General features: G+C 41.9%; 1 protein-coding gene across 4 annotated transcripts in view; it reads right to left on the bottom strand.

Moving 5' to 3' along the window:
* NUP214 (nucleoporin 214) overlaps positions 1–24,862 on the bottom strand; it is a 103,215-nt gene that overhangs the window by 57,140 nt on the left and 21,213 nt on the right. For 2 of the 4 annotated variants that reach the window (XM_041724983.1, XM_041724986.1), the window contains exons 14-23: positions 24,248–24,345; positions 21,248–21,334; positions 20,903–21,052; positions 19,365–19,523; positions 16,094–16,197; positions 13,748–13,930; positions 12,991–13,076; positions 12,811–12,894; positions 5,051–5,308; positions 1,957–2,118 (exon numbers count right to left, since the gene is read on the bottom strand). In XM_041724983.1, coding sequence (XP_041580917.1) covers positions 1,957–2,118; positions 5,051–5,308; positions 12,811–12,894; positions 12,991–13,076; positions 13,748–13,930; positions 16,094–16,197; positions 19,365–19,523; positions 20,903–21,052; positions 21,248–21,334; positions 24,248–24,345 — 1,371 coding nt within the window. Of the gene's footprint in view, positions 1–1,956; positions 2,119–3,029; positions 3,820–5,050; positions 5,309–12,810; positions 12,895–12,990; positions 13,077–13,747; positions 13,931–16,093; positions 16,198–19,364; positions 19,524–20,902; positions 21,053–21,247; positions 21,335–24,247; positions 24,346–24,862 lie in introns of those variants that run through there. The other 2 variants (XM_041724984.1, XM_041724987.1) reach the window with 2 other exon arrangements.

Genomic DNA, 24,862 nt, shown 5'->3' with positions numbered 1-24,862 from the left:
TGCTTCCTCCAAGTAACATTTAAAGAAAACATCAAAGACTTCTATTTTTTCAGAAGGCTCAAAGGTACCTTAAAAAGTTATCTTGTTTGTGCTCTTTCATATCTGTTCTAGGTGCCTTAATAAGGTTTTAATATTTGAGATTTCTTAAGAATGCTTTTATACTATATAATGGTAATCCTTCCTTTGTCTAAATCAAACTACTATATCTCTTTAGTTCTTTTTTTTTTAAAGATTTATTTATTTATTTATGACAGACATAGAGAGAGAGAGAGAGGCAGAGACACAGGAGGAGGGAGAAGCAGGCTCCATGCTGGGAGCCCGACGTGGGACTCGATCCCTGGTCTCCAGGATTGCACCCCAGGCCAAAGGCAGGCGCTAAACCGCTGAGCCACCCAGGGATTCCCTCTCTTTAGTTCTTTAAAAAGTATTGTCTGGGGATCCCTGGGTGGCGCAGCGGTTTAGCACCTGCCTTTGGCCTGGGGTGCAATCTTGGAGACCCGGGATCGAGTCCCATGTCGGGCTCCCAGTGCATGGAGCCTGCTTCTCCCTCTGCCTGTGTCTCTGCCTCTCTCTCTCTCTCTCTCTGTGACTATCATAAAAAAAAAAAAAAAAAAAAAAAAAGTATTGTCCAAAGTGATACATGTTCCGAGCAGTGATAAAACTGAAATACAATTTCATTCAACTGAAACAAAAATATTTTATTTATAACAGAATTTCTCGAATTTGGCACTACTGACATTTTGGGTCTGGATAATCCTTTGTTGTGGTGGTGTCCTGCACATTTGAAGATTTTTTGCAGCATTCCTGACTTCTACCCACTAGATGCCAGCAGCACTGCCAACTGCTGGGGAGGAGTACGGGGCACAAAATAGTCTCCACTTGAGAACCACTGGCTTGTACAAACTGATTAACTAGTGATAACTGAAGCCCTTGAGGCCAATTACCTAGAAATGCTAATGCAGGAAATCCTGGATAACCACAGAGCACTGACAAAATGCAAGTGCTGATTATGACTAGTTCATTAGAGTTTCCATCTGTAAAGGCTAGGTTGGTAATTTTACGAAAATGCTGTGCTGAAATAGAGCAGAGGGTAGGAGTCCAGTCTGGGCTCTGCTACTTATTGGTTGGGTCACCTTCACCTCTCTGAACCTGACATTACTCAAAACCAAAATGGGCACACCAATAGCCACCTCCCAGGGTGGCTGGGATCCACAGGACACTGTGAGATGATTCCAATGTTATCAGATGATCTAACAGCAAAGATCAACTGGAGGCTTAAAGCAGACATTATTCAAAAGTAGAGATTAGGGGATCCCTGGGTGGCACAGCGGTTTAGCGCCTGCCTTTGGCCCAGGGCGCGATCCTGGAGACCCGGGATCGAGTCCCACGTCGGGCTCCCGGTGCATGGAGCCTGCTTCTCCCTCTGCCTGTGTCTCTGCCTCTCTCTCTCTCTCTCTGTGACTATCATAAATAAATTAAAAAAACAAAAACAAAAAAAAAAATTAAAAAAACAAAAGTAGAGATTAGGGATTCCTGGGTGGCTCAGCAGTTTAGCGCCTGCCTTCGGCCCAGGGCGTGATCCTAGAGTCCCGGGATCGAATCCTATATTAGGCTCCCTGCATGGAGCCTGCTTCTCCCTCTGCCTGTGTCTCTGCCTCCCTCTCTCTCTGTGTCTCTCATGAATAAATGAAATCTTAAAAAGAAAAAAAAAAAAAAAGTAGAGATCAACCACTTTATCCAAAGACCACTGATAGGCCAGGTAGAGTGGATCTAACACCCTTCTTTGAAATGAAAAAGCTTCATATCTAGTCTCTGTCTTCTCGGGACTTGCTCCCCGAAAAGGGAAGAGGACTGTCCCATCAGTCCCCTCTTTCTGAGGGTGGCAAAAAGAGCCAGTTGCTGCCTGGGACCTGCTGTGTTGGCCCGTGGTGGCCGCAGCTCCCGACCATGTCCTACCTGGTGCTTGGCTGGCCATCTGACGTCTCAGTGCTGCAGCGGCAGCCGCCTGGGGGGCTGAGAGGCTGTGGGAAGGACCAGGGGCACCATGCTTCACGGTTTTTGTTGCCAGCATTGTGCTATCAGCCCCTTGAGGAATAATTTTGCTAGCAGACGTCGACACTGAAGAAAAAAACAATGCTAAGTAAGAGAGTGGGTCAGAAGAGAGGAAAACACAAAAGTGACAGTGGCAAGTCCTCCACTGTGAGGCTATAGGGAAAACACTAAGATTAAAAATACTTAAACATGCACACAGAAAAGTACCAATAAAATCACAGGGTGGCACCTCTATCTTTCAAAGATGTCCCTGCCCATGTCCGTTAGCTAAATCCTTGACATGAGCATTTCCTCTGATACTGAGATAGAACTTTCATGTCAACATAGGTCAACTTCCTGCTCTCTTCTCATAAAATATCTCCATTCGAGCACCTCCCCAGGGGTATTCTCTTATAGAAGTTCCTCCAAGTGAAGTCCTAACACTGAATTGGAGGTGTGACAGCCCAATACTTGTCACTTCTGGGAATCAATACTGATATAAGCATGGCAGCTGGCAAGTTCTGGGGCAGAATATGGCTACAAGTAATGACCTGAAATGAGCTAGGATTTGAAAGGCAGGAGTGTGGATGATGCTTCAGAGTGAGACAAATAACCTCCTCCTCTTACTCCTGAAAACACCATTTTGTGTGTGTGTGTGTGTTAATTTATGTATATAATCTCTCCACCCAACGTGGGGCTCTAACTCAGGACCCTGAGATCAAGAGTCACATACTCCTCCAGCTGAGTCAGCCGGGTGAATGCCCCATACCTGTTCTAGAAACACCAGCTGCACTAGCAAGAAAGCTGTGCCAGTGTGAGCCCTACATGGCCCCCTTCTTCCTGCCTCTTTCAGGGGAAATCAGATTTTCTGAAATTTGTCTTCTAATTTCTAGACTATTAGCAGAGAGGAGCTTGACTTAGTGGTGCAATAGTATATGAGTTCAGCTGTGGCTCCTCTAGCAGACACAAACTTAACAGGGAGCTCACTCTGCACTTACTGGATGTTCCCATCACGCCAGGTGAACCATGAATCAGGTGAGATTTAGCAAAAGGCATTGCCTGCGGCAAGACACCAGGCTGGATGGAAGGGGTGCGAACCACAGGCGCATGCCGTGGGACCTGTGCCACTGTGTCATCATCTTTAGATGCCCGCGTGTCTTCACTCTCCAAAGACTGAGAGACGGACGACGTAGAGCTGGCTTCATCCAAGTCTTCATAGTATCTCTGTGACAGGAAGGCTGACCGGGACAGGCTGGCTATCAAGCCCGAAACAAAACACAAGTTAGACGATTCTAGCAAGTCTGAAAGCTCTGTAATTCTCACTATCAAGAGAGAAATAACCAGTTTGGAAACACTTTAACTATGACTTTTTTTAAGAGGAAGAAGCTGTTGTGGAAGGTAAACGTACACAGTTTGGGGGCTTTGCTCAAATGAAGCTTTTAAAAAACCAAGCTGTGTAGGACAGGAACATTTTGATTGTCAAACAAACAACATGAGAAGTGAGAGACAGAGTACGTGCTGGCAAAGGCAGGAGTCCTCGAGCCCCCACCACAAGCTCTCGCGGGCAGAATACCAACAAACCAGGAAAGTATCAAACAAGCTTGTGCAGAAGAACCACTTGCCAACAACTAACTTCTAAGAACAGGTCATGCAAACTGGGGAAGGCCGAATGTCCTCAATCCTGGCACCTCCAACATCCCCAATCCTTGAATGATTCTTTTGAATCAATTAGATTAAAAAAAAAAAAAAATCCCTGAAACTAATCCTGACTTTCCCTGGGTTTTTTCCCTCTTTCTATAAATGATGAAGTAAGGCCTCAATTCATTTTGGAATATATATTACTGGCTGTGTACTGGAAAAAAAACAAACCAAACCAAAACCCTAGCCCTTTCTCAAGTTATTTAAAAGCATTGCTAAAATTTGCTGGCTTGGTTGCCTTACAGGCACATCACTCTACAAGATTTTATTTGTCACAATCAACAAATGCAAATGAAAACCAATTTTCCTGTGGAGCTGTGGCCATCGAGGGGCACCATGCTTCACGGTTTTTGTTGCCAGCATTGTGCTATCAGCCCCTTGAGGAATAATTTTGCTAGCAGACGTCGACACTGAAGAAAAAAACAATGCTAAGTAAGAGAGTGGGTCAGAAGAGAGGAAAACACAAAAGTGACAGTGGCAAGTCCTCCACTGTGAGGCTATAGGGAAAACACTAAGATTAAAAATACTTAAACATGCACACAGAAAAGTACAATAAAATCACAGGGTGGCACCTCTATCTTTCAAAGATGTCCCTGCCATGTCCGTTAGCTAAATCCTTGACATGAGCATTTCCTCTGATACTGAGATAGAACTTTCATGTCAACATAGAGTCAACTTCCTGCTCTCTTCTCATAAAATATCTCCATTCGAGCACCTCCCAGGGGTATTCTCTTATAGAAGTTCCTCCAAGTGAAGTCCTAACACTGAATTGGAGGTGTGACAGCCCAATACTTGTCACTTCTGGGAATCAATACTGATATAAGCATGGCAGCTGGCAAGTTCTGGGGCAGAATATGGCTACAAGTAATGACCTGAAATGAGCTAGGATTTGAAAGGCAGGAGTGTGGATGATGCTTCAGAGTGAGACAAATAACCTCCTCCTCTTACTCCTGAAAACACCATTTTGTGTGTGTGTGTGTGTGTTAATTTATGTATATAATCTCTCCACCCAACGTGGGCTCTAACTCAGGACCCTGAGATCAAGAGTCACATACTCCTCCAGCTGAGTCAGCCGGGGTGAATGCCCCATACCTGTTCTAGAAACACCAGCTGCACTAGCAAGAAAGCTGTGCCAGTGTGAGCCCTACATGGCCCCCTTCTTCCTGCCTCTTTCAGGGGAAATCAGATTTTCTGAAATTTGTCTTCTAATTTCTAGACTATTAGCAGAGAGGAGCTTGACTTAGTGGTGCAATAGTATATGAGTTCAGCTGTGGCTCCTCTAGCAGACACAAACTTAACAGGGAGCTCACTCTGCACTTACTGGATGTTCCCATCACGCCAGGTGAACCATGAATCAGGTGAGATTTAGCAAAAGGCATTGCCTGCGGCAAGACACCAGGCTGGATGGAAGGGGTGCGAACCACAGGCGCATGCCGTGGGACCTGTGCCACTGTGTCATCATCTTTAGATGCCCGCGTGTCTTCACTCTCCAAAGACTGAGAGACGGACGACGTAGAGCTGGCTTCATCCAAGTCTTCATAGTATCTCTGTGACAGGAAGGCTGACCGGGACAGGCTGGCTATCAAGCCCGAAACAAAACACAAGTTAGACGATTCTAGCAAGTCTGAAAGCTCTGTAATTCTCACTATCAAGAGAGAAATAACCAGTTTGGAAACACTTTAACTATGACTTTTTTTAAGAGGAAGAAGCTGTTGTGGAAGGTAAACGTACACAGTTTGGGGGCTTTGCTCAAATGAAGCTTTTAAAAAACCAAGCTGTGTAGGACAGGAACATTTTGATTGTCAAACAAACAACATGAGAATGAGAGCACAGATAGTGGTTGCTGGGGGCAAAGGAAGGAATGACTACAAATAAGCACGAAGGAACTTCCCGAGTGGTAGAAGTGTTCTAAAACTAGAACGTGGTGATGATTATATAATTCTGTAAGTTTAATAAAAATCATCAAACTCTACACTCAGATGAATTTTACAATATATAAGTAATACCTTGGTATATCTGTTTAAAAGAAAATCAATTCCAGGTAGATCTAAATTTGAAAGGCAAACCATTAATATTTCCACAGACAATAATAAAGGTACACACGTATCATTGTTACCCAGCAATAGAGAAGGATTTCTTAAATAGAATCCAGAAAGTACCAACTGCAAAAGAGAAGGCTGAGAAGTCTTTTTTAAAATGAAGCACTTCAGGACACTTGGGTGGCTCAGTGGTTGAGCGTTTGCCTTTGGCTGAGGGCACGATCCCAAAGTCCCAGGATCGAGTCCCATATCAGGCTCCCTGTAGGGAGCCTACTTTTCCCTCTGCCTATGTCTCTGCCTCTCTCTCTGTGTCTCTCATGAATAAATAAATAAAATCATTTTTAAAAAATAAAAAAGAAAATAAATAAAATAAAACAAAGCACTTCTGTTTGCCAAAAGACATGATTAAGAGGGGGAAAAGCAACAAAGTGGGTACCTACAACCCATATAACCAATAATGGGCTGGTATCCAGAATAAATGAGAACTTTCATAAATCAGTAAGACAAATTACCCAATAGACGAATGAGCAAAAGATGCAATCGCACACTTTATAAAAGTCAACTATTAACCAAATACTTGGTAACACATACAAGGGTTACATCACAGTAGTTAAAAGTTAGGGAAAAGGCTGACAATATTAAGCTTGGCAAAAATGTAGGAAACTGAAATAGTCATACCTTGATGTTTTGTGAAAGTAAAGTAAGCTGGTACAACCACTTTGGAAAACTGTATAGGAGAATCTACTGAAGCGGGGCATGTGGACAGAGTACGAGCCCACAATTCCATTCCTAGCCATGTGACCAAAGATGTTCAGAACAACATTCTGTTCTATTACAGCCAGAAACTGGAAACAGTAAATGTCCACTAAGAGGAGAATGGATAAGCAAATGCTGTACATTTATACAGCTGAATACTACACAGCAACAAAACAAATCACAGCTACCTGTGATGGCATGGATGACCCTTACAAACCTGATGTGGAACAAGAGAAATCCACCCAGAGTATAAACAAACAGATATACACAGCATCCAAACCCCCCCAAAAAATTAGGCAACACCAAATGACAGTGTCTGCGAAGACATGCTCAGGTAGTAAAACAGACCAAAAAAGCAAAGTTAAGGAGACCAAAGAGGGTGACAACTTAGTGCAATGTCCAATCCTGGACTGGATCCTTGATTTTTAAAAAAGCGATGCTATGAAGGTCATAAGAAAGACAGTTGGCAAACTGAGTATGGATTGCATATTAGATGCTCTGTCAATGTTACATTTCCTAAATCTGATCACAGTATTATTGTGTAAGAGAACATCTTGTTCTTCAAGGACACATGCTGGAATATTTAGGAGTAATGAGTCCAGTTGACAACCTATTTTCAAATAGTTGGGATCCCTGGGTGGCGCAGCGGTTTAGCGCCTGCCTTTGGCCCAGGGCGTGATCCTGGAGACCCGGGATCGAATCCCATGTCGGGTCCTGGTGCATGGAGCCTGCTTCTCCCTCTGCCTATGTCTCTGCCTCTCTCTCTCTCTCTGTGTGTGTGACTATCATAAAAAAAAAAAAATTCAAATAGTTCATCAAAAATACTAATAGAAAGACCTGTACTCTCAAAACTATAAAAAATTAACGAAAGCAATTCAAGATGACACAAAGAAATGGCTTTCCATGCTCAAAGACTGGAAGAACAAATATTATCAAAATGTATTACCCAAACCAATCTACACATTTAATGCAATCGCTATCAAAACACCAACAGCATTTTTCATAGAATTAGAACAATGCTAAACACTACATGGAACCACGAAAGATCTCAAATAGCCAAAGCAATCTTGAAAAAGAAAAACAAAACTAGAGGTATCATAATTCCCAATTTCAAGTTATATCACAAAGCTTTGGTAATCAAAATACTACGGTACTGGCACATTAAAATAGACACACAGATCAATGGAACAGAGTAAAAAACCCAGAAATAAACCCACAATTATATGGTTAATTAATCTTTGGCAAAGGAGAAAAGAATATGCAATGGAGAAAAGTACTCTGTTCACATGCCCAGCCTCAGTAGATTCTTCTATACAGTTTTCCAAAGTGGTTGTACCAGTTTATTTTACTTTCACAAAACATCAAGGTATGACTACTTCAGTTTCCTACATTTTTGCCAAGCTTAATATTGTCAAGTCTTTTTCCCTCAACAAACGGTGTTGGGAAAACGGGACAGCTATATGCAAAAGAATGAAATTGGACCACTTTCCTACATCACACACAAAAATAAACTCAAAAGGATTAAGGACCTAAATTTGGGACCCGAAACCCTAAAAATCCCAGAAGAGGGCACAGGCAACAATTTCTCTGACATCCACCGTAGCAACATCTTTCTAGATAGGTCTCTTGAAGTAAGGAAAACAAAAGCAAAAATAAACTACTGGGACTACACCAAAATTAAAGCTTCTGCACAGCAAAACTAAAAAACAATGTACCGAATGGGAGAAGATATTTGCAAATGACATATTCCATAGAGGATTGGTATCCAAAATATATAAAAAGAACTTATACAATTCAATACCAAAAATGGGCAGAAGACATTAACATAACAAACATTTCTCCAAAGACATACAGATGGCCCACAGATACACAACATCACTGATCATCCAGGAAATGCAAACCAAAACTACAATGAGACATCACCTCACACCTGTCAGAATCACTAAAATCAAAAACACAAGAAACAAGTGTTGATGAGGATGTGGCAAAAAAGCAACCCTTGTACGCTGCTGGTAGGAATACAAACTCATGTAGCCACTGTGGAAGATAGTATGGAGGTTCCTCAAAAAACTAAACAAAACTACCCTATAATCCAGGAATTGCACTACTGGGTATTTACCCAAAGAAAAATACTAATTTAAAGGGATACATGCACCTCTATGTTTACTGCAGCATTATTTACAATAGCCAAATTATGGAAGCAACCCAAATATTCATCGATAGATGAATGGATTAAGAAGATGTAGGGTGTGTGTGCAAGTAGAAAAAGAATGAATCCATCCATCCATATGGATGGATATAGGGAGTATAATGCTAAGCAAAGTAAGTCAGAGAAAGACAAATCATTTTACTCATTATGAACTTAAGAAACAAAGGGGATAAAAAGAGAGAGGGGTAAACCAAGAAACAGACTCTTCACTAAAGAGAACTGCTGGTTGCCAGAGGGGAGGCAGGTGGAGGATTGGGTGAAGGTGAAATAGGTGATGGGGGTTAAAGAAGACACATTATTATGAGCACTGAGGAATGGATAGAATTGTTGATGCACTCACTGTATTGTACACCTGAAACTAAAACTTAATTTTTAATATATTAAGAAAGTATTTTTATAAGTAATATATTAAAAAATAACAATAATGTGAGCATGTGTGGTAGAGAGGAAAAAAATAAAGCAACGGCAGCCACCATTACTAGGAAATATGGGTGAAGGGTTGGTGGGTGTTGAGTATTATTCTTGCACCTGGAGTTTTGAAACTTTTCAAAATAGTTAAGTAAAAACTGCAAATGTCAAAAGGAAAACAAACAAACAAACAAATAAAAGCAAAGGCACACTTTCATATATGTCCATACAGTGGTACCTCCTGGGAGCAGAAGACTGGGGTGCACAAGAGGAGGCTAGAAAGCTGGCAATGACAAAGTTGTTTCCTAATCTGGGTAGAGGTTACACAGATGGATATTTTTGTTTTTTCTTTTCTGTACACGTGTAGTTCATGACACTGAAAGTTAAATGTTTATATGCTCTGAATTATTCGTCATGGTGTATTTCCTAGATTTAAATAAGTATAATGTGCAGTTTCTGCTTAATGTCTGTATTATCTTCCTAATTGAAAGTCTAATGTGGTTAGAGACCATGTTGCTCTTATTAACCAATGTCTGGGACAAAACAGGCAATCATATTTGTTGAATGAGCAAATAAATTACATAAATCTTACTTCTAAGGAACCTATTACAAAGATACCATCAGAGATGTGGTTAAAGATTTGTGAACAAGGATATTCTGAGTAAAATCTTGGCAATAAGATTAACACTTAACTGCAATTGGATAAGTAAATTATAGACTTCTGATATAAGGAAATAGTGTGCAGTCATTACAAGGCATATGTTCAATATTTAAAAACAGAAGGCAGAGGGGAAAAAAAGAAGAAAAAAGAAAAAGAAAAAAGAGAAGGCAGAGGAAAGGCTCATGAAAGTTATTTATTTATATATATATATGTATATATATGTACACATATATATATATCATATATATATATTTTTTTTATTCATTTATTCATGAAAGAGAGAGAGAGGCAGAGACCCAGGCAGAAGGAGAAGCAGGCTCTGTGCAGGGAGCCTGAAATGGGACTCAATCCCGGGTCTCCAGGATGAGGCCCTGGGCTGAAGGCAGTGCTAAACCACTGAGCCACCCGGGCTACCCCCTTCACTATTTTTAAAGTGTACACTTCACTGGTTTTAAGTATATCCACACTGTTGTGCAACCATCCATCTCCAGAATTCATTTCATCTTGTAAAACCAAAACTCTGTACCCAGTCTACATGATTTCCCATTCTCTCCCCTTCAGCCCCTGGCAACTACCATTCCTTTTGTGTCTGTAAGTTTGATGACTCTAAGGACTTCATATTAGCACAATCACAGAGTGCTTTGCCTTTTTGTGACTGGCTCATCCCTCTTAGCATGTCGTCCTCGAAGTTCATCCACAGCACAGCACATCATCAGAATTTCCTTCCTTGTGAGGGTGCACATTTACTTCAGTGTACTTATCCATTCAGTTGTTGATGGACATCTGGCTTGATTCTACCTTTCAGCTACTGTGCATAGTGCTGCTGTGAAGATGAGTGCACACATACCTGTTTGAGACCCTGTTTACAATTCTTTCGGGCACCTACTCATGAGTGATTTGCTGGATCACATGGTAATTCTCTTTCCCATTTTTTAAGAAACTACCCAACTGTCTTCCACAGTGGCTGTGCCATTTTACATTCCCACCAAGAGCATACAAGGGTTTCAATTTGTCCATATCCTTGCCAATATTTACTTTTTGTTTCATATTAAGAACTTGTTAGGACACAAAACTACACATTTTATAGCCCCAATCTCATTTTTAAAATATAAATTAACATATGTAAAGAAAAAAAGTTTGGAAGTAAACCAAAATGAACTGATGACAAACTTGGATTGAGGGATAATTATTTTCTATTCTTCCTCAGAATTTTCTCTATTTTTCCAATCATACACCAAGAAAATGTACTCTTTAGATTAAAAAAAAAAAAAAGTATTAAAAATCCCCTTGTCGGGTAGCCTGGGTGGCTCAGTTGGTTAAGTACCTGACTCTTGGTGTCAGTTTAGTTCTTGATCTCAGAGTCATGAGTTCAAGCCCTGCACTGGGCATGGAGCCTACTTACAAAAAATAAATAATTAATTAAAAATAAATAAAATAAAATAAATTAAAAAAAAATTCCCTGGTCTATGACTACTATTTACCTAATTCAACATTAACTGGTTGTAGAAAAATTAATAAATCATGGTACAATAAGATTAAATTGACTTTCCTTCTGCTATTTTAATTACCAAAAAGCATTTGTGGGTGTATAAAAAAAAGTTTCAACTCTCAACAAAATTTAATTAAAAAAGCAGATATGAGTGCTACTAAAGCAAAGCATCATTCTGTACAAAGTTATACATAATTAAGTTTTTTTTAAAAGATTTCATTTATTCATTTTAGAGATAGAGTGTGCACAAGTGGGGCGGGAGGGGGAGAGAGGGAGAACGAATCTGAAGTAGACTCTGCACTAAGCAAGAGCCCAAGGCAGGGCTTGATCTCCACAATCACGAGATCTTGACCCGAGCTGAAACCAAAAAATGACCGTGCCACCCAGGCACCCCATATGACAATTTTTTTAAAAGATTTTATTTATTCATGAAAGACACAGAGTGGCAGAGACATAAGCAGAGGGAGAAGCAGTCTCGTCACAGCCCAATGTGAGACTCAATCTCTGAACTATAATCACGCCCTGAGCGAAAGGCAGACTTTCAACCACTGAGCCATCCAGGCGTCCCGACAAGTATTTTTTAAAAAGAAAACTGAGACAATACTCTAGATAATTTAATGACAAAAATTTTTTCATTAATCACATGGCTTCTTTTCCGCAAGTGCGTTTTGCCATCATTCTCTAATTAGTAGTTTTTTGCCATTTCCTAAGTAGTTCCCCCATCTCACTGCAATTCTGCTCAAAACCCCATACAAATTATTATTATTATTATTATTATTTTAAAGATTTATTTATTTATTTATTCATGAGAGACACAGAGAGAAAGAGAGGCAGAGACACAGGCAGAGGGAGAAGCAGGCTCCACGCAGGGAGCCTGATGCGGGACTCGATCCCAGGTCTCCAGGATCACACCCTGGGCTGAAGGTGGCGCTAAATTGCTGAGCCACCCAGGCTGCCCAAAACCCCATACAAATTAGACAAGTAAAGCATCTCCAGGGATCCCTGGGTGGCGCAACGGTTTGGCGCCTGCCTTTGGCCCAGGGCGCGATCCTGGAGACCCGGGATCGAATCCCACATCAGGCTCCCGGTGCATGGAGCCTGCTTCTTCCTCAGCCTGTGTCTCTGCCTCTCTCTCTCTCTCTCTCTGTGACTATCATAAATAAAAAAAAAATAAAAAAAAATAAAGCATCTCCAAAGAGGAGGCCTGCATTCCTGGCACCAGCTCAGCCTCCTCTAAACCCTTGGGAATTACTACCACATAACCAAAGAACGACGGAGCAGTGTCAGAGCCACAGCACCTACCTTCAACTGCTTTGTTCAGTATGTCTAAGCTGCTCACTACTCCAATATTCAGATGGACAACAGATTCTGGGGACACTTTCTCTATTTCCTATTAAGAACTACAGGAAAACACAGACACGCAAACATGGATACACTCATAGACTCCTCCTTCCATTCTACTTCCATACCAGGTACAGCATGTTTTATGCTAAAAAAATTCAGGACCAGTTCCCTTTACCTGGAGCAGTGGATCTCACTGGGGGGGTCTTTCTCTTGGCCAAGAAGTTTCTCAGTTGGGTTTGTTTCACAGGGGACAGCTTAGCTGCAAGAAATACATGAACCCATAAATGCTTCAGACTTGGATTTTAAGACGTCAGTAGAAGGGAATACAGAGAGTTGAAGATGAGAATGTGTTTACCTGGCACTCTGGACAAGGGCTTGGTGTGAGATTCTATGGTAGTTTTCAACAAAGCATTACGGAGACTCTCGAGATCACTGTCAAAACTAAAAGAGGATCGTGTTACCTACAAATCAACTATGACCTGAGAAATCTCCCCAAATATAAGTGCCAGAGATGAAAGCCTCCTTAATATAGAGACGGGAAATCTGACCTATCAATCAACATAACCAATTCAAAAGAATTACAATCTCAACATTACACCCTGCTCCCTACCTCCCAGCAAATGCAGCACTAAAAGCACTTTAGTACAAAGGGCAACCAGGATGTATACATTCACCCTAGAGGGAAAAACATACAAATACCCTGGTAACTTCAGGGGTAAACAGTCTGAAAGTTTCTACTCAAACAAAATGGTAAGCCTGAGCTTCTAGACACGTTAGTCCACCTAATTCTACCAGTTAATTTTCAAAAGAACAACAATGTCTCTATAAAATCTGCTATCGTCTATTGGCACCTGTTTCATCTGGCACACTTAATTTACCTCTCCAATAATCCCCGGAGGCAGGTATTGCTACTCCCATGTTTTAGGCAAAGGAACAAAGGATCACAGAGGGTGAGAAACCTGACCAGATTCACACAAGTGACAGCAGAGTCACCTGCACACCCACATCTGAACTACTCTGCGACTTTTACACCTGACCCCAAAATGGTTATTTGCCCTTCAACCACATTCATCAAGCGCCAGCACCACGGACAGGCCCATTTCCCTGCACACCCAGGAGTGCCGCTCTGGGAGGGGACATCTGAGGGAAGGCTCCACTGGGAGGTTTGGTTATAGAGACGGAGCTGCTGGAGACTGTCCACCAGGTGATTCAACCTCTTCCTCTGTTGGTTGATGATTTCCCGGTTGTTGGCTAGGGTGTTAAACAGTGTTTCTCGCTCTGGCACAAGCAAGCGCCTGTGGACAGCAAGAAAGAAAGAATTTGACATGAATGGTCCAAATACTATAACTCTAACAGTGACAGAACAAAATGTAGAACACCCAGTGGTCAAGCGGCAATGGTAAATTAACCAGAACATAAAAAGGGGATGAAAGCTTTACAAGGATAATACAGGATGAGGAAGGAGAAGCTTAGGGTAAGCAGGCTGAGCCTGTAGCAAAAGATGGCATAATCAGACCAAACCTCACAGAGGCTCCAGGGAAGAAAAGGGTGGGAGACAGAGTTAAAAACAGGGGGGAGAGGTGATACATTCAGCTATATACTTAAGGTTTGTGTATTTTTCTGCATGTAAATTACACTAAAAAGAAAAGCCCTGGGGTCCACTAGAGGTCTATGAGGATGAGTCACTTCTTTAGAGTGCTGTGAAGAAACATGGAGATAAGCACTCAGTTTGGCAACAGGGAGGTACCCCACTTGAAGGATCTAAAACAAGAAAGGAACAATGGTCCCTTTCTTTCCGGTGACAGGGCAGTTCAACATAAATTTTTAAGAAGGCATTTCAGTAGGGTACAGCAATATTTAGAAAGACTCAAAAGACAGAGATGTGCTAGAAAATTATAAATTTATGAACTTAAATCTCTGCAGAAAAGGAACTTTTAAAAAAAGACATATGAAGTGGAAAATCCATGGTTGTCATGAAGGAGAAAAAAGCCCAGTTTCTCTGTTAGCATCATACACTTTCTAAGAAGCCAATTTATTAATTAGCAGAGAGAAATCCATCTGTCACACAGAACAGAAGGCTCCCACTGTTGGGTCAAGCCATTCCCTCCCATGCACTTGAACGTGAATTCAGAACCAGTGCAGTGAGCTGTGAAATCTCTAATGGGACCAGGGGACAAGTGCCCAGGCACAGAATCCTCCCCCTGACCAGCACCTACAGCGTCAATGCTCACCTCTACCTTCCCCTATCTATGCTCCAAATGGAGGCTCTCAAGTCAGGTACAAAGCCTTTCACCATGTTGTACAATATAATGTATTAAATTCTGTTTACTGAATTTTAAGTACATTGTAACCCAGCCCCCGCCATCACACCCAGCTTGTCCCACTTGCAAATTCTGTGATCCCACAACTTCATAAACAAGTAAACAGATCATTTCCTGGTTTGTTTCTTTACAGGGCTAATCACACTCATCAGGTGTAGGTGGTTCAGAAACTGAGCATTTTGAGGCTGATCTGTTTCTCGGCTTTCCTGTGGGTACCTCACTGTTCTCATGATGTACTGCTTTCTATTCCTGTAGGAAAATAGATGACATACAACAAAACACCCGGGCACAGAAGACCAGGGTAGTAACAAGGTTTTCCTGTGCCTTTCTTCTTCTCTTCCTTCTAACTTATCCACACTAATTAGGAATGTTTCCTTAACAAGAAGATTTAGAATATACAGAAAAGTATAAAAGAAAAATCCCTCTTAATCCCATCTCCCAGATATAACCAAATATTGTGAAATTTATTTCTAGCCTCTTGTCTATGTTTAGATTTCCAGAGATCATCCAGTATGATTTTTGTCTTACCTTTCCCTATGTTGGATTTAATAATTACCATTATATGATTACCTATTTTGTAAATTTCACTTAATACACAAAATATATTTATTTATTTATTTTTTAAATTTATTTATTTATTCAGAGAAAGAGAGGGAGAGAGAGAGAGGAGGGGGCAGAGACACAGGCAGAGGGAGAAGCAGGCTCCATGCAGGAAGCCCAACGTGGAACCTGATCCTGGGTCTCCCAGGATCACACCTGGGCCGCAGGCAGCGCTAAACCGCTGCCCCACAAAATATATTTAATATTTTTTTTGTAAAAAAAAAATGAGTGATTACGTAATATTCTGCATTAAGAAAAAAAATGTGAAATATGACCAGACTTATCTGACCACTCCTCTAACTTCTACATAGTAAGTTGTATTTAATTTTTCACTGTTGTAAATTTTGCTGCAATGTGAATTCTTTTATGTAAACTGCTGCAAATGTTGTTATTGTATTTGTACAACAAATTTCTAGAAATATAGTGACTGGGTAAAAGAGAACGAATTTTAAGGTTTTTAAATCAATGCCCCTAAATCATCTTTTAAAAAGGCTATAGAGTATCTCCTGCAACCCGTGGTAGATAGCCCTTGCTCACTTTTGTTTTTTCTTTTGTTCCAAATGTCGATCCCATTCTAAGTCTAGCACATCATTCACATCTTGGACAGCAAATTTCACATATTGATGAAGGCGCCGAATTTCCTACAAGAAAAAAATGAGAAAGCAAATGAGTTTTCCAGTAGCTTGGAGGAGGGTGTATTGAAACAATCAAAATGATTTTGCAATATTTTTATACTGAGAGCCATAACAAAGAAAACACAAGAGGCTTTCATATAATCATTAGAACATATAATTAAAACAAAACAACAGAATCCAACCTTTTTAACTGTGACAGAGAAGTAGTTACAAAGCTCAAGGAAACAGATTGTATGTGCTGGCCTCGGGCTCCAGGGAACAAATACTGTTGCTTATTCTCATTTGTCAGCTCCTATAAAGTAACTCAACATGCTCTAGGAACTTTCCACTGCACTCAGTGGTTCCAACAGCACAGCCATTCAGCTTTTGCTCTCCCACCCATGAAATTAAATGTAATACAGACAAAATTATCCTCCAAAAGTGCTGAAAATAAATCTGAACCTATTCTTAGCACAGGACACATAGTCTTCTTACCAGTTGAGAAAAACTCATCTCTTCTCAAAGAATAGTATCAGCACTAGAAATGGAATTGATCATTAACTAAAATTCACACCTATTTATTTTAGGCCTGTGGTAATTTTCTTTAAAATTAAAGAATTCAGTCCAGGGCAGCCCGGGTGGCTCAGCAGTTTAGCACTGCCTGCAGCCCAGGGCGTGATCCTGGAGACCCAGGATCGAGTCCCACATCAGGCTCCCTGCATGGAGCCTGCTTCTCCCTCTGCCTGTGTCTCTGCCTCTCTGTCTCTGTTGCACATGAATAAATAAATTTAAAAAAATAAAATAAAATAAAAAAATAAAAAGAGCCAGGCTGATTCCAGGAAGTAGCAGTAATCTTAGCATCAAGTATAAATTGCAACTCACTACTCGAATGGATGCAGGGAGGTCCTTTGCTGCAAGCAACTCAAGGTGCCACCAGGTCTTAGGTGCTCGCGAGCACTGCTGCTTCTGAGTGCCCTCCCACTCTGTCTACCAGAAAAGCCAACTTCTCTTTTAAGGCCTCTCACAGATACTTCTTCTGTGGCTTAGCTACTCCCTCATCTGCAGCAATGCCATAGCAACAGAGCCCACATTATGTTTATATGTCCCTTTTCTACTACTACTTATCAGGGCACAGTGCACTGGTCAAGAGTGCAGGCTCTGTACCAGACTCCAGGCCCAGCATCTATTTATGGTGACTCCTGCACAGTTTCAGTATCTGTTTCCTTATCCTTCTCTTGTACATAGTATGTACTCAATGCTAGCTATTATTATCAGCTTAGTACTGTGCAAAAAAGAATAGCATTTCCTTTTGAATGAGGAAAGTGTTCCCCCAAAGCTGCATAGTTTTCTTTAGTTTGGACACACAGCAAGAGGTGAAAACACAAGAAGAAATGAAGTGTATCTAGATGCAACACTGAGGTGGTAATTTGATGAGGGGCGGGCAGGGAGCCTGCTCTGTCTTGCTAAGATAGTAAACACCCACAGTCCTCCAGCAACACCACAAGGGCTGAGAGACACAGCAGGGGTTCCTCAACCTCTCCAGGAGAAGGATTATTTTCCTACTATCAGTCAGTTGACAGGTAAGGGGTGGAAATGGCAGAAAGTGAGGAATTCACATTGTCAAACTCTCAAGACAGGAGGGGATTCGTCACACTCACACACTTCTCACATCTTAGGTAAGGAAGTTCAGAGCGGCCACCCATGCACCCTTTCCTACCAGGGCTTTGGGGAAATGCGAGGAAGGAGGAGGAAGTGACCCTGCTAAAGTTTACGACGCGACAATTTTCAGTGAACTAAAAGATGAAAACAAAAATCAGATTTTGCTACAACAGAGAATAATTATGAATAAATGAGAGAAGTATGTTGAAGTATGGTGTACAGGAAAGAGCCCCAGCAGATGCAGCTTTGGCTCTGGTTCCACTCTTACTAACATCATCATAATGGGCAAGCTCCTTAGACCATGGGGCCCAACTCCCTTATCTGTATAATGGGATCAGTAACTCTCATCTTGCAGAGCAGTTGGTTTTGAAGCTTAGAAATGTGCAAAAAACACCCAGCACAGTACTTAGTGCTCAACGAGTGGTTGCGACATGAAATCTTATTATACATGATTTGATAAATATATTTTTAAATTCATTTTTTCCACAGTATGCTTTCTACCAAACTTAAAGTTTAATCAAGAATTCTAATGTTGGGATCCCTGGGTGGCACAGCAGTTTAGCGCCTGCCTTTGGCCCAGGGCGTGATCCTGGAGACCCAGGATCGAATCCCATGTCGGGCTCCTGGTGCATGGAGCCTGCTTCTCTCTCTGCCTATGTCTCTGCCTCTCTCTCTCTCTCTGTGACTATCATAAATAAATAAAAATTTAAAAAATTAAAAAAAAAAAAAAAAAAAAAAAGAATTCTAACGTCAGGGCAGCCTGAGTGGCTCAGCGGTTTAGTGCTGCCTTTAGCCCGGGGCCTGATCCTGGAGACCCGGGATCGTGTCCCACGTCAGGCTCCCTGCATGGAGCCTGCTTCTCCCTCTGCCTAGGTCTTTGCCCCCACCCCCCCGCCCCCATCTCTCTGTCTCTCATGAATAAGTAAATAAATCTTAAAAAAAAAAAAAAAGAAAGAATTCTAACGTCAGTTTTAATCCTAAAAAAACATGAAGTGGAGAAGTGCTTTTTTCTTTGTCACAGCCAAGGACATCTATGGAAAGCGGCAAATTATTCACAGGCAACAACTTCCTAAGGGCAGGTATCCGAATCAAGACGTCACAAAAGAGAACTGACTTGTAGGAATTTGTTTCAAACAGCTCACTTTGGGGGGGCGGGGGGGGAGGAATGCCTTGGCTCAGTTGGTTAAGCATCTGCCTTTGGCTCAGGTCATGATCCTAGGGGTCCTAGGATAAAGACCGATGTCTGGCTCCCTGCTCTTCCCACTTCCTTTGCCCCTCCCCTCTGCTTTTGCATGCGCTCTGGCTCTCTCTCAAATAAATAAAATTTAAAGGAAAAAAAAAACAGGGGTGCCTAGGTGGCTTAGCCAGTTGAATGCCTGCCTTCAGCTTGGGTCATGATCCCAGAGACCGGCACTGAGCCCCATATTGGTCTCCCTGCTCAGTGGGGAGCCTGCTTCTCCCTCTCTCTCTCTCAAATAAATAAATAAAATCTTAAATAGAGAAATAAACAGCTCATTTGGACTGGATTCTCCCACCTGGAGCTGGGCTTCACTCTTGGGATCCAATGGTCTCTTATAGAGCAAGTGCAGATACCCAGAGTCACAATCCCTCTCGTTTTGTTCTCTGGCTTCTTCAACACCAGCAAAGCCCTCAAGTAAAGTCGTTTTCAGGGTACTGATATCTCCATGAAGAGACTAGAAAAGGTACAAGGACATATTGAGACAAGGAGTGATATTTCTGAGAAATAAACCTTTTTGTCTGGATCAAGGACAATTGTTGGGTGTTTCTCAAGTAGTTTACATGATGCACCTGTGAGTATATAAAAAGAAATTCATACAAAAAAGTAGTTCACTGCTTAGAAAGAAAAATACAAATATTCACTTTTTAAAAATTATTTTTTTCCTCCTCATTGAAAAAACACATACTCTAATGACCAGAAACTCAGAGAGTAAGAAGAACTGATGGTACCAAAGAATGTGATGGTACCTGAAGACAGCCACTGCTGACACCCTGCAGAACTCTCGTCTTTCCCAGCATGCTTTGAGAGTAGGGTTCTGGGGCAGCCTGGGTGGCTCAGCGGTTTAGCGCCGCCTTCAGCCCAGGACGTGATCCTGGAGACCCGGGATCGAGTCCCACGTCGGGCTCCCTGCATGGAGCCTGCTTCTCCCTCTGCTTGTGTCTCTGCCTCTCTCTCTCTCTCCTCTCTGTGTATTCTCATGAATAAATAAATAAAATCTTAAAAAACAAAAACAAAAGTGTAGGGTTCTGGCGGCAGACAGTCTGGGACTCACACACTGTAACTGGGTAGCTTTGGGCAAATTATTTCACTTCTCTATGCTTCAGATGCCTGACTTGCAAGAGACACAGAGCAATAGCACCTACCAAACAGGACAGTTTGAGGATTCAGTGAGATAACATAGTGCCTGGCACAGAGTAAGCAGTAATAATAGTAACACAGTAAATACTATTAACAACAAATACTTGATATTTTTATATTGTATATGCTCTTCAACCTAACTCTGTAACCAAGCAATTTATTACAAAATATGGTAAATTTTCAAATATACCTAAACTAGTGACTATAATAGACTTTTATGGAATGGCTGGTGTGTGTCAATGGGGTAGAACTATTATTAGTCTATTGTCTATAGGAGAACACTAAAACCTAGAGTAGCTACATTAACTTGCCTAATGTCACATAATGTGTTAAGTGCTGAAGACAGGACCCAGGGCAGCCCCGGTGGTCCAGCGGTTTAGCGCTGCCTTCAGCCTGGGGTGTGATCCTAGGGGCCCGGGATCGAGTCCAACGTCGGACTCCCTGCATGGAGCTTGCTTCTCCCTCTGCCTGTGTCTCTGCCTCACTCTCTCTCTGTCTCTCATAAATAAATAAATATAAAATCTTAAAAAAAAAAAAAAAGATAGGACCTGAACTTGGGCAGTCCTAGGTAAACTACTCATCGTTCTGAAAAAAACAATACCAGGGTCCTTAAAGAATAAAGTACACCCATGGAGTGCATGGAGAGCAACTGCTGAAGTGTAATTCAACTCAGAAAGAACATCAGTAAGCACAGACCTCTGTGGTCTCTTTGATCTCCAAAAGAAAGGTGTGCAAGTCATCAGATTCTGTTCGCAGCATCTTCATCTCCTCCGAAGTGCCCACTTGGAAACAGGCCTTGGAAGTCCGGGCTTTCAGCTCCCCCAACTCCTTCTGAAAGTGTGCAATCTGCAGAAGCCACAAAAGAGGAAGCCCCTCGGTGTGAATGGCACAGCAGCACTGTCACTGCTCTGGACCCACAGAGCACACACCCCTGGGGTGCATCATGGCTGAATGCCACTTCATGCATGAGTCTGCACTCAGAGCCACTCCAGTCTCACGGTCAGAGCAACTTCTGCACAAAATCTGCAGGAATGACTTTACCTCCTCCCCGATTCCAGCCATTACGGGATCTGACTCTTTCCACTGATGTCCCTGCTTTTCTGAAACAGGAGGCTGAAGTGATTTTGCCTGAAATGGAAAGCACAGATTGACAGATGTGCCCCCACCAGTATGGCTTCTTGAAGCAGCTGATTTGGTGCCTGGCACTCTCGTGATACAGTCACTCTTCCCTCACCTGTTCTTTTGAATCTATACCTCCTTCATGTTAGGAATGTTCTAGACAGTGTAGAGAGACGTGAACAAGATAGAGGAGGTCCCTGTTCTCATGGTGCTTACATTTTGCTGGGCCAAAACAGGTAGAAAGCCAACAAGTCAGATCATTCCAGCTGGTGATAGCAACAGGACAAAAGTAAACAGGAACTTAAGAGAAGGGACACTACTGGACAAGAGGGGGCCCAGGACGCCCTCCTAGAGCACAGTCTCTGAACCCAGCCTCGAGGCAAAGCGGAAAGCTCTGTAAGTTCTGGGGGAAGTAACTTCCAGACACTGAGAAGAGCAAAGAATGTAAGGCAGGAGACATCTGGCATGTTGGAAACCAAGAGATGAAGTAAATCTGGGGCCCAATGAAATGAGTAGGGCCACTGGAAAGGCCTGGGCAGGTCAAGTACAATTAACCCAAGGAGCCTGGATGTTTTTCTAAGTGTGCCGGAAGACTACTATTGGAGTTCAAGGAGTTTGTTTCTTGATTTATGATTTAAAAGGTCCCTCTTGCTGCTAAATTGAGCAGAGATGTCAGCAAGAGAGAAGAAAGGAGACCAGTCAGGAGGATGACGAAGCAAAAGAGGACAATGGCTAAAATATGACGTTAAAATGGGTGACAGATGCGGATTTATGCCACGCACATGCCCCATCAGAGGACAGCTGATGAGATCTTCCACTAGTAAGGACTAGGGGGAGGGAATCCAGAATGACTTCTGGGTTTGGGGCTTGACAAACCACCCAGAAAAGGTTCTGGGGAAGACAGAAATCAAGAATTCTGCTGTAGAGACATTATAACTTGAGATGGCTTTTAGATTATTTAATAACCATAACAATTACCATGTAGAGCATTTTTAGACTGCATTAGCAATCATTAAAACAGCAAGCATTTACCTAATAAATACCTTGTATCATGCACTATGCCAACAGCTAAACCTATAAGCTGGGCATTTACTATGCACCCCGTAAAACAGCAAGCATTTATGTAACAAGTCCCACATGTCAAGCATTATGCCAAAAACTAGACCTCTAAGTGGGGCATTTACTGTGTGCCCTGTGCGGTTGTGTTGAGGGCAGGAATGGGGTTGGCTGGGAAACGGAAAGAAAAACCCGACTCTGGTCCCCAGGGAACACAAATCATCAAGTGGGAAAGTGACATAAAATTCTCTTTAAGTTAAACCATAATAAGAAACTGAGGTGACAGACTGTAAATCTAAACATGAAAATAAAGCTTTTGGAAAAACACAGGAAAACATCTTTTTGACCTTGGAACCAGACTATCTAAACAGAACACAAAAAGCACTAATCATAAAAGAAAAGGTGATATACTGAACTATATTAAAAACTTGTTATCAAAAGAAACCATGAACAGAAAAAGCAATTAAAGCATTTGCATTATGTGAGTGTGCGCACATGCTTGAGTGTAGCCAACAAGGAACTCTGAAAGAAATCAGTAGGAAAACAACCCCATAGGAAAATATATAAAAGATCTAAGAACAGGGATCCCTGGGTGGTGCAGCAGTTTGGCGCCTGCCTTTGGCCCAGGGCGCGATCCTGGAGACCCGGGATCGAATCCCACGTCGGGCTCCTGGTGCATGGAGCCTGCTTCTCCCTCTGCCTGTGTCTCTGCCTCTCTCTCTCTCTCTCTCTCTCTCTGTGTGACTATCATAAATAAAAATTTGTTAAAAAAAAAAAAAAAAAGAACAGATATCCCATTAAAGAAGATATTCAATTCTGAGGTCACCAGGGAAATACTAATTAAAACTAAAAATACAACAATAAGAAATGAAAATCAAAAAGACTGATGAGGATACGGAGCAGCTGGGCCCTCATATACTCCCAGCAGGCACTTACAAAAGAGAAACATACACATATGTTCTATGACCCAGCAAATCCACTCCTCGGTGTACCCCAACGGAAATGCATACGTATATTCACCCACAGACCTCTCAACTAGCGCGCTCACAGCAATGCTATTCGTAATAACTGAAACCTGGAGGCTCGTCAGATGTCTGTCATGGCTAGAATAAATATTTATAGTATAACCACCCAATGAACTCCACACAGCCACAGTGATATGGGTCAATCTCACAAACATAACGTTGAGTCAAACTGCCAGATACAAGAATACATACTGTATTCTTATATACTGTACGATTCCAATTTAGAGAAGGTACAAACTGGCCAAACTAAGCTCCAATGTCAGAAATCATAGCAGGTAGCCTTTTATCAAGGGGAATAACTAAAAGGGCACACAGGAGAGAGGATTCTGGGGTCCTTGTGATGTGCCACTTCTTGATCTGAGTGTTGGTTACCAAGGCATATTCAGCTGGTATATGGGAATACTTTTATTTTCCTGTGTGTATTATGTGCCAATAAAAAAATTCAGTAAAATAAGATGTTATGGATAAACTGAGATGTTCTGGAAAGCACAGAGAAGGAGGGCACTGGATAGATTTCTCAGTTACTTTGGGAAGGAGATAAAAAGTAGGTGCTACAGTCTTGAGACAGAAAGAGATTACAACAAAGTGAATAGCGCAGTATGGACAATCTCAGGAACCAGCAGAGACAACAATACTATGGCTCTGGGGTTGAGGTAAATGGCTTTTGGGAGCACACATTACAAATGTTCCAAGCTCATACTTTAGTATTTCCCAACACACAGCCCTCAGTACTATTTCAAAGGGATGAATTCTAAAACATGAAAACCCACTTTATGATAAACATGCATGATAGGGGCAGTAGATGAATACACACACTATTGGAAGCTAGGTTTAAACATACCTGAGGAGAGCCTGACTTTGCCACTGGAGGGGTTATCCTGGGTGACTTCTGTACCATTGAGGGCACTGGGCCTGGGCTGCCCTGAGCAGACCGCCCTGCTGGAATAAGAGGTCAGTGAAAACAGATAGTATTTCTTGTCATTATTTCTCTCAGCATATGTGTCCTTCCCTCAAAGCTAAAAAAAATAAGCTTCTCAGTGTCCCCAGTCGCCCTTCTATGATTTTTGTTACCAAGAGTGACATCTAGTTTTGTCAGGCCTATTCCTACATAATGAAAAAAAAAAAGCTATATTTTTAAACGCAAGGCTCTTTTATAAAGCAGATATAACTGGAATATCTCCGTTTGTAGGTGTAGGCCCAGGAGGCTCCCTGGCCCATCCTTACTCCCCAGAGACTCCTGCTGCATCTCTGGGAACCAGGGACAAAGTTTAAATAATCCCAGTACCTTGTAGAACTCATAGAGTCTTCACGGCCCTCCTGGAAGCTTCTAGAACAAGCCCTACTCTTTTGCACATTAGAATCACCCAGAGAGCTTTTAAAAAACAAACACACTAAAAATTCACACCCAAACCTCACCTCCAGAGAACCTGACTGAGCTGTTAGGGAAAGGATCCCC

Source organism: Vulpes lagopus, chromosome 12 (assembly GCF_018345385.1).
Source record: "Vulpes lagopus strain Blue_001 chromosome 12, ASM1834538v1, whole genome shotgun sequence".
Lineage (NCBI taxonomy): Eukaryota > Metazoa > Chordata > Mammalia > Carnivora > Canidae > Vulpes > Vulpes lagopus.
This window is presented reverse-complemented; position numbering and strand designations above follow the sequence as displayed.